This window comes from Rhododendron vialii, chromosome 11a (assembly GCF_030253575.1).
Source record: "Rhododendron vialii isolate Sample 1 chromosome 11a, ASM3025357v1".
Lineage (NCBI taxonomy): Eukaryota > Viridiplantae > Streptophyta > Magnoliopsida > Ericales > Ericaceae > Rhododendron > Rhododendron vialii.
Window position 1 is genome coordinate 21,167,760 of NC_080567.1, and position 18,159 is coordinate 21,185,918.

The following is an 18,159-nucleotide window of genomic DNA, read 5'->3' on the forward strand; positions in this document are numbered from 1 at the left end:
GAGAGCATCGAAAACCCGGTAATATGAATGATAATACCAAAACTATTTTTGTTCGTGCCAAAATTATGGTGCACAAAAGATTTGTACCATGTGCAATGTATAAGACTTTTAGACGCTAAAGTTTTTGCACCAACAAAAACAGTTTTGGCATTATCATTACCCTAAAACAAAGGATCGATACACCAGAGAACATTGATAAGGCAAGACCATATCGAAAATGGACATGCGAAGCATAAATGCAACAGTGCTTTCACTACCGACATTTGTTCTTTTCAAAAAAACCGACCGATAACCGACCATGTGATCTCTCTAGCTACCATGCAATAAGCATTTCCGATTTAATTATTTGGTGGACGGGTGTTGGAAACGTGGAACCACACACACAAAACCTAAACATCATAAACGAAAGTGATCTGCGGGACCTCCTCGCATGCATCTCTCTCAAACGGGTCTCTCTCTCAGTTGGGGGACCCGAGTTCAACACGAGAATAAAGAATTCCATCAAATTTGGATCAATCATAATTCGTATGAGAATAAATTTTTTACACCGCCGGTGTAAACATTTATTTTTTCAAAATCAATTGCATTGCAACACGTGTCAAAACGGTGGTCCCAATTAATAAAACATGGCGGCGTAGAGCATTGCAATTGATTTAGAAAAAACAAATGTTTACACCGGCGGTGTAAAAAATTTATTATCAATTGTGACAACACACTTTATATGCCTACGAATTCACCACTTATAACGCTTAAGCCAAGAGAATGTTAATAGTCATACAAATACTCTCTCTCTCTCTCCCACATTAGTTAACATGGCTTCCCCTGCAGCCTTCAATGTCCGTGGCAAAATTTCCCCAACTGATGAATCAGCTCCCACCTCCCTATTTCCGATGCCAATCCGGCCATCCTCTCGCCGGGCTCGCTCTCTCTCGGGCGACGATACTCCCTTATTTGCGCCTAGCACCCCTCTTCGTTTCTCAGGAATTCCCTTTTCTTGGGAAAGTCTCCCGGGAATTCCCAAGAAACAGGTTCCCAAGAAGAAGGATTATTTCCCGTCATTACCATTGCCGCCTGTACGCACTCCAAAAAATTCCCCCATGAAATCCAATTTACTACAAAGAAACTCCGAGAAGGATCCGTTTTTCAAGGCAATGGTTGAGTGTTCCAAGGACGACGTTCGTGACTCAGATTTGTACCCACTCAGTAATATTCTCAAGGGATCAAGGGTAACTCGGACACTAAGCGGCCGATTTGGATTTATAAGCGAAAAAGCTTCTTGCAAGAGGAGCTGTGCAGTCTCAGAGTCCATCATTTTCATCCCCCGGCCAGGCTGATAACAAGGCATCGCAAACTCGATCCGGCCGACCAACTCCTATCGGTAAGTGTACGTTCATCTGGACAAATTACGTAGTGCCTATGCATGGGGCACCGCGCATCATGGCGGTGTATAATCCCATGGTCCCTTTTCCACTACACATTGATATGAGACTCAAGGCTAAGAATGTGAACCTCACACCAATGTGTGGTGAAGAAGATATTTATGGCACCACATGGTGGGGGTCCAGGAACACTAAATAATCTCTCGTTTTGGATGTTTCAAATTGTACAAAGCTAGGCTTCCAAATTCGAGCCATGCTCCTTACTTTATTTGCACTCTTTTTGGCTAGTTCTATGGTGTGTCAAGACAACTCTGTTCCTCAATTCCATACATGTTTTAACTTTAGAGCACTTCTAGGTGTACAAATCCCATGTACACAACTCAACACGGACGTTTTTGTCATCTTCATGTATTGTAGGACCCACTTCTTGTAATGATTTGTATTCGAATCTGTGCACGTTGTTCAGTTTTTAAGTTTTTTTGTATTAGTGTACGTTACTTATTCACAAGTAGAGGTTAGGCTTCTTGTTTATCTAATCTTCACAAAGGATTTGGGGTAGCTGCAGTGCTCAAGAGTGCTACTGTTCTCTCGTAATCGAGCGCAACAAGTCAAACATACCATTCACTTTATAGAGCTTTTCGAGCAAAATTATGCTTCAAAAAGTCAAGTTGACCAGAGTACACTCTTAACCACACGATGTATATATTTTAGCGTATTCTGAAACTAATGCTTTATGTTCAAACAAACGTAACTTGAATATTGGGAGGGAGGGGGGTTGCTGTCCCCAAGGGGACAGCAGCGGGCTGCTGCACCTCGTTTTGGGGCCCACTTCGGTCTCGCTCCGATAATCTGAATCGTTCACTTTGTAGAGCTCGTCGAGTAGAACAACTATGCAAAAAATCAGCTTAACTAGATATCATTAAGTACCTGATCAGAACTTTTTTATCTTAAAAAGAATGCATCCGAAACACTGGATTAAATCCACTCTAACCCATGGACTGAGAGTTATATGGTCTCCGATTAAGTACTTAATGATATCCAATTAAATTGATTTTTTGCATAGTTGTTCTACTCGACGAGCTCTACAAAGTGAACGATTCAGATTATCGGAGCGAGACCGGGGTGGGTCCCAAAATTGGGACAGCAGCCCCCCCCCCCCCCCCTGAATATTGGGTTACCAAAAACTTGGATTTTTTACAAGATTGATCTAACCGATGAGTTATGCAATGAACGTACACACTGTTTTTTCAGTACGAAACGGATCCCGTTTAGACAGCACTCTAGCTAGTCCAAGGCACAACTCCTACAGGAGTCCCTTCGCAAACTCTGCGCTGAGGAAAGCCCTTTTGCACTAGGTGAGCCTTGGCGCAACAGGGAGTTTGCTGCATTTTCATTTGTACAGTCACAGGTTCACTAATCAAAAACAGCCAATTTCCAGGGTGGCAGGGCTGTGTACATTCCAACCACAAAGTTGGCCAAGTGGTGGGACATAGGTTTGCTCGCTCCTAAAGTTTGAGTGTTCGAAATCTCTCAGGTGCTATCAATTCTTTTGAGGCTAGTTCATACACAGCTTTACTCTGACTTTCATTGAGACCTCCACAAGTGGTCGGTAGGATTGGTCCTCCAGAATTAGTCGAGTTGCGTAAACTGGCACAGATGCCTGAGTTATTTATTTAGTAGTTATTTCCTCAATCCCAAGGTATTATCACAGTGATCAACGTCTAAAACTTAAGTGTGTTCTTCCTCCTATGTTCGAAACCTCCTATGTACGTTGCTACCAAATCTTATGGAACCAGTTCATACATTAATTGCATCCCGCTGGTAGACAGTGAGATTGGTCCCGTAAGAATTACTTGAGGTGCATGTCAACTAACCCGACACCACGACTCTAGGGTTGTGCAAATCGTGTTGTGTCAAGTCGGGTTTCATGTTGTATAACCCTCGACACTAATCTAAACGTGTTGAGAGTGCTGACCCTGACGGCCTACCATAAACCGTGTTTATCCGAACAAGACACGATGAACACGATTAAACAAAAAACTCTTTTTACTTTCAATAACGTACCCTCAACATTAGCCTAATCTGTTTAGCTAAATGTGTCGAGAGTGCTGACCTTGACGGACTACTATAAATCGTGTTTACCCAAACACGATTACAAAAAAAAACTCTCTTTACTTTCAATAAGCTGTTGACACCTACTAGAACTCTGGATTCCACAATGAATGCTTTTTGATAGCCGTATGATATAGGAGTATATGTTTTGGTCAACTGGGTAATTGGCTTTTGTAAAGATTCATAATTAAAGTCAATAAAAAGAGCGTGAATTGCAAAAAAGAGGAGTGTGACAATCACTTCTCATAAACAAATAAGAGTAATGTTATATAGGGTGCATTCTTGTAAACTTTTTGGTAATTTTTTTTTACTTTCCGTAATTATTTGCTGAGTTTTTTCATCGTAATTTTTGAGATGAATCATTTGTTTCGACAAAAAGAACGAGAACAATGTCACGATTGAAATAAATGTGTGGCTGTGTTATCGATGTACATGCATACTTAACTCACCGACACAATAGTCCAGCTTGATTGGTACATCACACCAATTTGCAATTAATTATCCAAGGTAACAACGTTAGATTGGAGAAGTAAAATACATAAAAACCAGTCTTGTACTGTGAATCTGGATAATTCTTTTTTTTTTTTCTTGGACAATTTCTTGAACTGGTTTCATGTATCCTAACACTTTTGTATGGGTGTTTATCGAATTTATATATAAATGAGTGGTTATTAGGCTATGGGAACAATAAAATTGGAGTAGGAGACGACTTGTCTCTTAGCTGTTTTCGACTTCATTTCAGTTCTGCTTTAATGATCGGAATCATTCCTATTGTAGAACTCATACAACAGGACAATCATGTTAAAAATAATATTGATCGGGTCAATCGATACAACTTCGAAGTACATTTATTTTGTAAAAATTGTGTTCTTGAAGTTGAAATCCATTGTGTCCAACTCATTTTTTTTTCTTTTCAAAATAGCTATAGTACTCCAATCAGGTATTGATCGTTATATGAGTTCTATAACATGAATGAGTCCAATCGTGAAAGCAGATCTGAGTGAAGTCAGAAACGGTTGGAGTGCATGGCTTACAGTAAAACCGGAGACAATCCGTCACAACGAATTTAGTTCATCGGAATTTGAAGCATAAGTGCTTGAAAATTTTAAAGTAGTTGATCCAAATTGTGTGAAAAGTGACAACCCCCAATTCTGAAATCCTTGTGTGAAGACTTGGGAAGCCAAACATCTCGCTTAGTTAACAACCCCCAATTCTGAAATCCTTGTGTGAAGATTTGGGAAGCCAAACCTCTCGCTTAGTTATTGGGTTCGATAGAATGTGATAATCATCTTCTTTTTTTTAAACTGTTGGTTTCATTGTTATCAATGAAACAAGAAGGTATCCATATCCCACAGCTATTACAATAGGAGAAAAAAAATTTATTGCATACAAAAGAGAGCATCAAAAACCCGGCAATATCGAAAAGAAGACGACGATAAAACAAAGGATACACCAGAGAACATTGATAAGGCAAGACAATATCGAAATGCACATGCAAATTAGCATAGACAGTGTCGGCTCATATATTTTGGAGGCCCGAAGCAAATTTTGTATATCTCACCCTTTACATATTCATCATTTCTTTAAAAAATGATAAAAGTATAAAAAATAAACTAAAAGAATATAATTATGACAATATAAATGTAAAAAAGATATGCTTGTAATTATGGAGATGCATGGGAGTCGAACCACACACTCACAATAGCATGACAGTATTATGTGACCACTAAACCAAGTATTTAGTTTGTGTTTTTATTTAAAAATATTCTAATATTAATACATAAGTTACATTGCAATGGGGCCTCAATTTTGGACCAAAATTCGGGGGCCGGAAGCGGTTGCTTCCCTTGCCTATCCTATAAGCCGGCCCTGAGCATAGATGAACAGTTGCAATAGTGCTTTCACTAGCGACGAATTTTTCCACAGATACCGCTGGATCACCGACCAAGTGACCTCCATTTTCCGATTTAATTATTTGGTGGGACGGGTGTTGGGAACGTAGAACCACACACACAAAACCTAAACACCACAAACGAAAGTGATCTGCGGTACCTCGCATCTCTCTCAAATGGGTCTCTCTCAATTGGGGACCCGAGAATAGAGAACATTAATCACATAAAAAATTATGTTGATTGGATGCAATTTTATACTATGTCTCTCTCAATTGGGAGACCCGAGTTCAACAGAAGAGCTAGAATAGAGAACATTGATCACATGAAAAATTATGTTGATCGATCGGATGCAATTTTATACGATTTCGAAAAACATTTAATTAGCACATCTGTAACGTGGGAGTGAAATGAAACCCATGAGAGGTGGAGGGTTTTTTCTTATTAGAATGCAATCTATTACTACAATAAAAAATAGATTTGTCTGTGTGACCATCCTAATTTATTTGTTCACTTTTCGTCTCAATATATTCATCGATTTCGAGAATTTCTTAAAATGTCAAGATTAAATGCATTTCAAAATCGTATCAAACGCTATCCCATCAACCTGATTTTTGGCGTGACTGATAATAAATTCTAAAATAATAAACGGATCAAATTATCGAAGTGGGTCCAAAAGGTACGCATGTCCCACTTTATACCCATCTTTAACTGATCATACCCATCGAAACGGAATACTTTGAGGAAATCAAAAGGTGCTATACTCCTATATTTGAAATAATAAAAATTGGAAGACATCTCGAAATAAAAAGATGGACAAACAATTTGTCACTGTTTTTTTGTATTAATCAAACAAGTGTAACTGAATTTTATAATGAATGGGTGATAGATGCATCATTTAATATTGAATAGAGCAATCAAAATTAAGTTCATGAATGTCCATAGAAGAAGCCACAACCACAAGCAAAATTGAGTTGACAGAGACAAAAAGAGACAGATAAATAGTGACTCCTTAATCCATGACACAAACCTAACCTATGACACAAGGTGTTACCTGAAAAAATGCTATGGTGCAAGTTTTATAACTATCTGAAACATGTGTAAAATGTTCTCTCCTCAAATAACAAGGCCAGATAGCAAGACTTTTTTTTTTTTTTTGCTTGTTTCCTCCCTTGAGAGATACTAGAAGTTGGGCAGACGCTATGTGCGCGCGTGTGAATGTTGGGATGTGGGAAAGGGTTTGGGGTAATTTTACCATTTTGTCCCTGTTAGTATTAACAGCACATCAAAAGAAAAGTAGTTGTAAAAACTTCATTTTTTTAGGGACAATTGAAAATTTTACTTTTGTGACGGAGCTTCAAAAGTTGTCACACCGAAAAGGATTTCTCCCTTTCTATATTATGCTAGAGACGGGACACAGACTCCGTGTGTGCATGTGTGAATACATGAGTTATGTAAGAGGGGGAATTGGTAGTTGGGCGTAACGCGGGGTATGATTGATAGTTGGGCGTAACTTAGGGTATGAAAGTCACTACAAGAAAAGTGGGCGCCACACAAGCACCATGTGGCGGCCACGTGGGTGACACGTGGCGGCCATGTGGCATTTTGTATTATATGGTATAGTTTTTCTCAGCATTTGTACAAATGCCGCAAATGAGTCCAACTATTCCCGGCATTTATTGAGACCTTTCCCGGCATTTGTACTTTTACCGACACACTCCTAGACGGCATTTGTAATAAATGCCGGTAATACCAAACAAATGCCGGTAATACTCTTTACCGGCATTTTTTAAACTTTTAGCGGCATTTATGAAATGCCGGGAAAAGCAAAATTTCTTGTAGTGAGTTAGAGTGAGAGTGATTTTACATTTATCACCGTTTTTGTTGTGGTTAAAGAGTAATAGAACTTTTTTTGCGATGTAATTCTGAAAATCACTTTTGTGATACAGCTTAACTAAAGTGCTCTTGCACAAGTGGTAACCCATTTATAATTAGAATAGATTAGAATTGCAACAGAGAGTCATGCCATTGAGTTCAAATATTTTCTCTTCTTTTCCTTCGCCTATACTCCTATATATATTGAAATAATAACAATTGCAGACATCTCGAAATAAATAGATGGACAAACAATTTGTCACTTTTTTTTTTTTGGTATCAGTCAAACAAGTGTAACTGAATTTTATAATGAATGGGTGGCCGGTGGTAGATGCATCATTTAATTAATATTGAATAGAGCTATCTAAATTAAGTTCATGAGTGTCCATAGAAGAAGCCACAACCACAAGCAAAATTGAGTTGACAGAGACAAAGAGAGACAGATAAATAGTGACTCCTTAATCCATGACACAAACCTAACCTATGACACAAGGTGTTACCGACAAAATGCCATGGTGCAAGTTTTAATGCAAAATGTTCTCTTCTCAATTAACAAGGATAGCAAGACTTTTTGGCTTGTTTCCTCTCTTGAGAGACACTAGATGCTGGGCACACATTATGTGCATGCATGTGCATGTGAATGTTGGGATGTGCATTTTGTCCCTATCAGTATTAATGGCACATAGAAAGAAAAGTAGTTGTAAGAACTTCATTTTTTTTAGGGACAATTGAAAGTTTTACTTTTGTGACAGAGCTTCAAAAGTTGTTTGAAACAAAAAGGATTTCTCCCTTTCTATATTATACTAGAGGTTGGGCTCAGACTCAGTGTGTGTGCATGTGTGAATACATGAGTTGTGTAAGTGGGGGAATTGGTAGTTGGGCGTAACGCGGGGACTAATTGATAGTTGGGCGTAAGCCGCGTAATGTAGGGTATGACAGTTAGAGTGAGAGTGATTTTACATTTATCACCGTTTTTGTTGTGGTTAAAGAGCAGTAGAACTTTTTTTCCGGGGTAATTCTGAAAATCACTTTTGTGATACAGCTTAACAAAAGTGTTCTTGCGCAAGTGGTAACCCATTTATAATTAGAATAGATTAGAATTGCAACAGGGAGTCATGCCATTGAGTTCAAATATTTTCTTTTCCTTGGCCAAAACTCACTTTCCTTCGCCTATCATTCATATGTATCGGCTTGGCTTCATCTCGAACCGAGGAGGCTGGCAGGCGCGTGCATGTAGGAAGGCTGACCGCTACGTAAGTATGAAATGTTAGTCCATTCAACAGTAGGTGCTGGAAGGGATAGATCCAAGGGCGGATCGAGGGACGTGATATCAAGTAGAATCACTTGACTCCGACTAAATTGGGAAATTTTCTTAGAATATGTATATATAACTGTTAATGGAGCATTTGACTCCACAGATAATAAGAAGAGGCAAAGACCCCATTAAGACCATACTATCTTACCTTTCTCCTCATGACGGAAAGTGTGTCGTTTCAAGTAGTTAACTCCACTCTCCGTAAAAGGTATAAATCCTTGTTTCTATTCACGGTTTCAAGTCCGTAAATCCTGATTCCGCCCCGAATAGATCAACCTATGGTCGATAGGTGTGTATAAACGTTTAAATTTAATGTCCATAAACCAAGACTCTGCCTGGAATAGTTCAACCTATGATCGACAGAGGTATAAACATGAAAGCATCTTTTTTGATCCTGTGCCTCGTCTAATTCAGGTTATTTTGATCCCAAAATCCAAAAGTTATCTTTTTATTACCTTTGTTTAGGGAAGATGTCTACATTGATACAATGTTTGGTTGCATTGTTAAATAAAAGCAGCAAATATATTTGAACCAACTTTTTTTACCAAAGTGGGTGAACTCTCTTTGTTAGCTGATGGTTCCACTTGCTTAACACATACTCCAACTAACGTGTCTAACCTTGCGTCCTAAGCTTAAATTAACCCCTATGAAAATCCAAGTTCAAACAATTAATAATTGTAATGTTCAAGAACTCAAAGTTGCTTGTAAGACATTACCATACCAAAATATATATGTTATGAAAGTGATGCATACCTTTAGGAAAATGCTTTCAGACAGAGATGTCCGGAACTCACGTGCATCGAGTGGAAACCATGTTCATCACAAGATTTCAGAAAAATCTCATGAAACTGGTGGCATTTTTATAATCCTTTGAGAGGACGAGGCGACAACTAGATTTGGCTTGATTGGGAAGCTAGCGAATCAAGTTACTCTTCTAAAATTAAAGCTTGATAGACCATTAACCAATAGAGAGTTTGCTCCTCCCTGGAAAACTAATGCCGGCCAGCACGTTCTTCACATCACCATCATGTACCATTTCATACCCTGAAAATAGGGAATTCATTCAGTGTTTCTGGGTTTATTCTACATTCTTTTTCAGCTAGACATTTGTGTTTCTTGGAAAATAGAGTTGCTTAGGCCTTTTGGTTGAAACCCCCAGAAGAAGAAGAAATAAACACAGAAGCCGGATAATTGACGTAACAAGAGAACAAATTCTCTCTCATTAGAGTTATTTCATAAGATTGGAATGTGTTCTCCCAAGAATTAGTACGTTTTTCAAGCCATTTTCTGTTTTTCCAAAATGCATGATGTTAGTTTGATCAAGACCCGAATGTGGGTATTGGCACCTAATTAAGTACGTATCCGAAATTACCTGGTTCTTTTCAGATCTTACTGAAGGATTCAGAAAGAGTAAACCGAAACAACAAAATATAGGGGGTATGCTGTTGGAAATTTTATCAAAAGGAAAAAATTGCTTAAAAGAGTACACCAAGGTACCAATAACATCTACAGAGTCTAAGTCTGTCTCGATTCAACGTGTTATATGCATTGTTTCATTTGTCGTAGTGGAGTATAGTATAAATATTTCGTCGGTTTAGATGCAGGCGAAGGACTTAAAGGAGGTAGATATCGTACTGTTTATGATGTGTATCCGCGGGAGGACACTGCATGGGTGGATGAGAGATTTTAGCGGATAGAGGCTCGCTATGCAAGAATCGCTTGCTGCATTGTAAGGGAAGGTGACCGCTCTAGCCGCTGGAACTCGGCCTAACCACACCGTTGTCTAAATTGACATCCTGGGGAGGAGGAAAAGAATGACGATGTCAAGGAAGAGAATGGTTGCCTGTTTGCTGTGAATATGACAAAGGAGGGAGGACCCGGCCCATTGCGAGCAGATTCGATGGGAGCGAGTCATGTCGCAATTTTAGAAAGAGGCAATCTAGAGTATTTAGTTTTTCGATTTGGGTTGAATTGATTTTCCTTTTCCATATTTGCATGGTAAACAAAAAAATTGTACTTCCAAGTGTGAGTGCCGATATTGCCACGATACAATTTGTTAATGCCACTACATTTTTCCTCACTCTCGATCTCGAGACCTACTTCTTTCTTCCATTCCGTTGCTCCTTTTTTCCGTTCCTCTCAATTGCTCTTATGTTCACCTTCTCAACTCCATGCTGCTTATTTCATGGACCGATTATTGGTGAGATCCCACAACATGGGGGTGATGATTTTGAAGCGGTCTCTCCTTGCAGCCGCAGGTTGCACATAACAAGATCAAACAGGGGGACTTCAAAATGATTTCGTGCTTCAATTTGCTTTAAAAATAATCAAAATCTCTCTGTCGATTATGTGCATGCATGAACAAATTGTGGGTTCGGAGAGATTTTTTCCGCAATATATTACAAATGAGAGAGGAAATCGAAGGAGACTGGCTGGGGGCAATGGGGACTGTATCGAATGATCATAGGATAGAGGTAGAGAGAAATATGAGTCTTTGTGGCGGCAGTGGAGGATGGTTTCAGAAAGACGGGAGGAGAGGAGATGAATCCGAGACTGCAAAAAAGTTTCTCGAGACCGAGGAAAGCATGTGGATTTTAAACTTCGTTGTCTTAGACAGTCCATATAGTTGTTGCATTAAGGGAGAAGGGTGATTGAAGGCAATTAAACAGAGGAGAGAGGAGAAATGATTACTGTATACTCAAGAGTAAATTTTACAAAGAGATGGCCAGAGAGACAGCGTAGCAGATGAGGGTATGATTGTGAACGAAAACATAATGTTGTGGCACTAAAAAGATTGCTCGCGGCATTATCACCACCCTTCTCGTACAATATAGTTATTATCAAGTTGAGCTGTAAGCCTTGAGAAAGTGGGTTGAGTTTTGATAACAAGTAAATTATATAATCCTAGAAAGTACTAATTTTGTTTACCAAGCAAAACTGAAAAAGGAAAATCAAATTAACCCAAATAAGGAAACTAAATACTCTAGATTGCCTATTTTTAAAATTGCATCCTTCCTAACAAAATACTAAAATCAGTTTATTTTAAATCAAATATAAAACTTCTAAACTTAAATACTGGAGTATCTTTTTAAAACCCAATCCGCATCATTATCAGTAAAGTTCCCTGCATCAACATCCCTCTCCAACTTGCAATCTTCATTCTAATCTTCCGATGGTGTTCTGCCTTCTCCCTTAAAATGTCACTATTGGCTGATGAATTTCTATTAATTTATGGTTGTTTCATTTCTGGTTCCGTTTATCAATATTACGATGTTTTCATTTGACGTTCTTTGTTGGACAAAGATTCTTTATGTTTTCTTACACTCTTATGCTTTAACGATGTTATTCTTTAAGAAATTTTGCACATGCATTGCATGTGCCACGACTTCGAGGTTAAACCATTAAACAACAGGAGTACTAGTGTGTGTGGTGGATGGGCGGGTGTGTGTGTAACATAACCATGGCATCAGGGAGAACCAGTATATACATTATATCCAAGATTTACTAATAACCAGGAATAAGTCTGCATCATGTAAATGAAATATCATCTTTTGATCAACAGTTATTAAGTTGTAGTATGTATGGCCATGACAAGAGGATCCAGTGGTTATAGAACTTCATGAGTGTTAGACATGCAACTTTCCAGTTCCAGAATGCAGCTGAACGGTCGTGCTTGGAACAACCTGAAGAACACCAGGTAGCTCTGCCAAAGAGATTATTTCAGTTAGTTTTTCATTTCCCTTGCTTTAAATTTGATTTAGCACTAAAGACATTTATCTGAGTAACATTAGAAAGGCATCACGAGAATAAAATAGAAATACATTGAAACTAGACTAAATTTGACAGCATACTATGTTTTCACATATAGGATACAGTTAAGAAAAATAATTTCTCTAGAGCATATATTACGCAGCTATCTGTTCATAGAAATATTTCTTCAAGCTTCAGATGTCATGTCAAAACAATTGGAGTCAAAGATAGTTGATACTGCATATATTCAGTTTCAGCTGACTAATCTAACTTGTGCATGTCACAACCTAAGTACCCCAATCTGGGGCATGGAGTGGACAGATCACACCCTGGAGAGTGAATTCAAGAACGTTGAGGAAATTCAAGTCAATTTTCCCGAAATGAGACGGTCAAGGTTACGAATTCAGAACGCATTCTACCCTCACCAATTATTTAGTGACTTGCGTAAAAATTATGTTCTCAATCAAAGCACCTGCATTCCTCATCTTCAGTAGACAAGGCATGAAACGCATGCCTACATGGGTACAAGCACAGTCATGCACTGCAACCATGAACCGCATGATCTATCCCAAAAGGTTGGGATTGCGCAGGTCAAGTTGGGACTTTAAAAGCAAACTGGACGACTCCGGTTTCTCATTCTGAGATGCAGAATGAGGGTAAACATAACTTGTGTGTTACATTTGATATTAAACTTCATTGTCTAACAATTTTATGCAGCTTCTGGAGATGCTCCCCCACCAGCTCCACCAATCCATGACCTGGGTCACAATAATAAGCAAATTCCGCTACCCCACGTCTACGGATGACAATCCCCAGTAGTATTCGTTTGCACTGACCCTGGTCCTGATCCCCTACGGTTTTATCTGATGTTCACCATCCCTGTGCCAACGAGGGAAAGCTACTTCCAAAGCAAACAAGCCGCCTAGAGATGGCAACAGGGCATATTGGGGTGTGATGAAGTGCAGTTATATGCCATTTCAAGTAGGAAAAAACACACTACGCTTGAGTATAGCGAGGATGATTGGGTTTGTGATGTTATTAAGTAAATTCTGCTTGACCATTTATCTGTCCTTTTCTCCACTGAAAGTCTGATGAGCCTAGATACCTTGATCCATAGGTTTTTTACCCCTCGAGGCCTACCTCACTTGAGATAAAATGCCTTGCATAATGCTTTTTCCTTTAAAAGCACTGCTTCAAAAACAAACAATAAGTACAGTACATAATGTCCTAGATGACAAGATGCCCTAAATTCTACAAAAGAGAGAGGAGAAAATGCTCCATGCCCTTAATGCATCCTGCTAAGGCATCACGTATCATGAAAGAGAGTCTCTCTTTAGAGAATCACATTCTAAATAATGGACTGTGGTTTGGTCATAAAAATTTCCCCAGAAGCGCTAGTGATAATTTGAAAAGATTTTTGAGTAAGCCAGTCTGTCCTATAATAGTCTGAACATTGGCCTTCTCATCCTCTGATGCCCTTCTTCTTGCAGCAAGTCTTGCATGACTTGCCACACCAATTTCAGAAATCCTAACGTCAACGAGTGCTTTTTTTTATAATGAAAAATTAATAACAGACCAAGAAAATCAATTGCGCTGAGGAAAACTAATGCAAAACCAAAGGACAAACAGATCCAAGCATCAAAAGAGTTGAGGATAACTAATTTGCAAAATTTGGCTTAGGTCAACAGCCCACAAGACCAACTTAAGTCCAAAACTTATTCGCACAAAAAAGAAAAAAGAAGGTCCATTCGACATTCATTAATGATCTGAAATTCACACCAAAATCCAATCCCCTCTTTGTTGTTCGGTGTGCGGCGTGTGCCTACAAATAAGAGCCTAAATTCCACAAGTCATATTCATAATTTGTAAAATTAATGACACCTACAATATGATCAGTATCTATTGTGGAGAGCATATCATTATACAATTGACAGAAATATTACCTAAGCTAGGCCCCAAACCATCAAGCATAAACAAAAGTGATCCTAACAGAAACTAAAAGAAATAAAACCCAAATCACTACGAGAAAAACCAATCAACCAATCCAATCCACATCACTCTGACGATGGACACAAGAAAACAACAAAAGAATCGGTTACCATCTTTCAACAAACGTAACAAGACAAAAACAGAAGAATCATACACCAGCTTTCAACAACTGTAATATAGAAATAGTCGGAACTGAACAAAACTAACAAAAAAAACCAACTCACTACGATAGGAACCTATCGACCAATCCAATCAACATCACACTGGAGACAGTAACAAGAGACTGACAGAAGAATCGTACAGCATCTTTCAACAAACTTAATATCAGCAATCTTAACAACTAAAAGATAATGAAAAATAACAAAGAAACCCTTACTTGACATTTGGGAGACCTGCTCTGGAGTGAGTTTGGCAGAGAAGCCACTAGCAGCATGCTTGTAACTGTACAGCATTGCCTCCTTCGCTGCCTCCTCACTAATCCACAATCAACACACGCAGCCATATTTATAACACAGCTATATGCGTCTATACCTATATACGCCCCCGCACCACCCGCACCCCCACCCCCCCCCCCCCCACACACACACACACACACACACATTAACAGTTAAGATTCCAGGATTTTGTCCAGGTAATACAATTTTTTCCGCCGAAAATCGGAGAAGTCAGAAAGAAATCAAGTCAACCTGTACTAAGTGACATTATACAGACAAAATGTGCAAATTCCAATCATTCTAGTCTACCTAGTGTTGAAAAACTAATTTAAACTGGATTTTTTTTTTTTTTTTTTTGTAAAGTTTACTAGATTAACTCCAAACTAGCAAAAAATAATAAATAACAGTTTCAACTCAACGTTACAATGAAAAGTCTAGCAAGAACCTATGTCCTCTTTTTACACCCTTTTCCCTTTTACTTAATGGGTCAAATGAAAACTTTTATCCAATACAGAGCGTCTCTCGTGGTCAGTGTTTGACAATTGATGGTGTGAATTGAACCCACAACTCTATGCAGAGCAATTCACACCACAACTCTATGCAGAGCAATTCACACCACAACTCTATGCAGAGCAACGCCACTGCACATATGTATACACACACACAAACACATATACGGAGAGAGAGAGAGAGAGAAGGGGAGACCTGCCGAGAACGGAAGCGAGGGTGGAGATGTGGAAGGAATCGGGGTCCTGATCGGAAGGCTTTTGGGTGTAGATGATGTGAACGGTTGCTTCTTCTGAAGCCGATGAGGGTAGTGGATTGGAAGTGTCCGCCATAGCTGTCGATGATCCAAGAAGAAGAAGAATGAATCTCATTCAATAATGATGATGAAACAAAAAGATGGGATTTTTTGCTGATCTTTATGGTTGTAATGAACGGTTATTATTTTCTCAAACCTTTAGACATGGACGGCTGAGATTGAAAACTAATTTGGTTCGGTTTGGTGGTAATAAGGTTTAATTTTACTGTACCGATCAAAACCGAAACCGAATCGAATCGAAAATATTTATGAATATAAAATCAAACAAAACAAAATCTGACAATGTTTATCGAACCGAACCGCATATTTCGGTTAATTTTTTGCTTAGTTAGAATAGAAAAAGGAAAAAAAAGGGGATAGATAGAGTATTTTAGAGCATCTACAGTTGAATAAGCAAAATAAAAAATTGTTAAAATTAGCAATGTTAGATAAAAAAAATGCTCATATTGGAATAACCAAATCTAGCAGCCTCTTAACAAGTCATCAAATTTTGGCTCTTCAATAATCAAAGTTAGCAATATTTAGTCAATAACCAAATTTTATCTCTCAATCAACTACACCAACATTACACAAAAACCTTCTCTCTCTCTCACAACAATGTTTTCAAAAAATAATTTTAAAAAACTGTAACTTTCAGATTTTTTTCATAAACTTTTTTTTTACAAAAAACAATTTTTTCAAAAATTTTAAAAACTATAAGTAAATAAAGTTTGTTTTTTAAAAACCTGTTTTTGAAATTTCAAAACTTTTTTTTATAGAAAACTGTTTTTTACACATAATTTATTTTTAAAAAATTGTATTTATAGTTTTTGAAATTTCAAAACTATTTGCGTAAATATAATTCTTTCAAATTTCTCAAAATTGTATTTACAGTTTTTAAGTGAACAAAGTGTGTTTTTTGAAAAACTGTTTTTTATTTCGGAAAACTAATTTTTTTAATTGTTTCTAACAAAAACTGTTTTTTTTCCCCTTCAAAAATCGTTTTTTCAAAAAATATACGTGAAATGAAGGAAAAAAGTTTGGAGGGCTCATTGGTTTTGATTATGGGCAAAAAATAACCAATATGAGATTTGACATTGCTAACTTTAACAACCTTTACATGGATAATCAAAAGCTGATGTGACATATTTTGATTATTCATACTTGCTTATTCCACTGCTGATGCTCTTACCAGGCAGGTCTAGACATTCTCTTTCTTCATAGGTAGAAGATAGACTAGCGGTGTAACATTCTTAATTTATGGGGGGGAATTCTTCTTTTTCTTTTAAAATTAAAAATTGATAAATTTTTTTAGTTAATTCTTGATTTTACTAGGTAAATTTCTTTTCTTTTCATCATTCTTTATTTAATTCATCATTATAATAACTCTGATTTTTGGTAAATACAAATTCTGTTAATTATTGAAAAATTCTTTTTAATTACTTGGATTGTTTTTAAAAATTTCTTTTTAATTTTTAATAATCTTTCATAATTAAATTCTAGACTTATAAATTAAGTTTTCTTCATATAAAATTAACTACTTATTTCCTAAGGACAAATGGACTTATTTATACACTTGCATATTTATTTGTGTCTAGAATTAATTCATTTTCTTGGTTAGAAATCGTACTTGTCAAATATAAGTTAGTTTTTAACCAATTAGTTGGAGAAACCTAATTACCATTTCAACCTAGTTACATCCTCTTAAATCCTAGATGAACCTTTTCAACCATTCTTGAACCACATGAACCTTTCAAACTTTTTTTTTTTATAAAAAAAACTTTAGTTTTTTCTAGAAAGTCTACTTTACTCATTAAAAGGCTATTTCACACATTTTGGAAACTTTTAATCATATATTTTTTTCATTAAATGGTCTCTTCAATGTAAGTCATCATCACTTCCTTTCTCCTTTCTACAAGTAACAAGTAACAAGTAACAAGTAACATTGGCATGTGTGTGTGTGTGTGTGTATATATACAATTATTTTCAAATGAGTAGGTCCTTATTTTAAAATAAGGACCTCCCCATTCCTCACATTTTTCGATCAAATTTCGATGACCCGAGCCGCTCAATGTGTTCAGAACGTGATTTTAAGGGTACCCGCGAGAAATCGACAAAAAAATGACCGGAAAGGGCTTGATTTGAGGAGTTTTTGTTTGATCCGTTTGATAAAAATATAACAAAAACTGCTTGGATGAAGTCCTTCCCGGTTTTTGTTTTTGCTGATTTCATGCGGGTACACTTAAAATCACGTTCTGAACACATTGAGTGGCTCGGATCATCAAAATTTAATCGGGAAAGGGAGGTCCTTATTTTATTAAAATGAGGTGGTCCTTAGGATCATCAAAATTATATATATATATATATATATATATATATATATATATATAATTTCCTAGAAATGCTACTTTGAAGTCTTATTCATTCTTTTTGCATTGACAAGGCATTTTCAAAAGTCAAAGGCAACCCTTTAATCACTTTTGCTTCCATAAGTAGTATTCTTACACTTGTCATGCATGCAAACCAAAAAATATTAGACTTGATCCTAATTTCTCTTCAAGAATAGCTTTCCTAAATTATTGTAGGTGTTCATGCATGCAAACCGAGACTTAGA

The 18,159-nt window shown here is 37.3% G+C and overlaps 2 protein-coding genes across 2 annotated transcripts; one reads left to right on the forward strand and one right to left on the reverse strand.

Annotated features, from left to right (window-relative positions):
- Positions 1 to 728: 728 nt before the first annotated feature.
- On the forward strand, positions 729 to 1,829 carry LOC131307429 (uncharacterized). The gene has a single exon (XM_058333925.1). It carries the CDS (start codon positions 813 to 815, stop codon positions 1,332 to 1,334), a length of 522 nt encoding a protein of 173 aa, XP_058189908.1. The 5' UTR covers positions 729 to 812; the 3' UTR covers positions 1,335 to 1,829.
- A 10,207-nt stretch (positions 1,830 to 12,036) lies between these two features.
- LOC131307430 (subtilisin-like protease SBT3.9) lies at positions 12,037 to 15,668 on the reverse strand. Its single transcript, XM_058333926.1, has 3 exons — positions 15,449 to 15,668; positions 14,686 to 14,783; positions 12,037 to 12,273 (listed from the first exon to the last, which is right to left on the reverse strand). Exons 1-3 carry the CDS (start codon positions 15,619 to 15,621, stop codon positions 12,197 to 12,199), a joined length of 348 nt encoding a protein of 115 aa, XP_058189909.1. The 5' UTR covers positions 15,622 to 15,668; the 3' UTR covers positions 12,037 to 12,196.
- Positions 15,669 to 18,159: the final 2,491 nt, after the last annotated feature.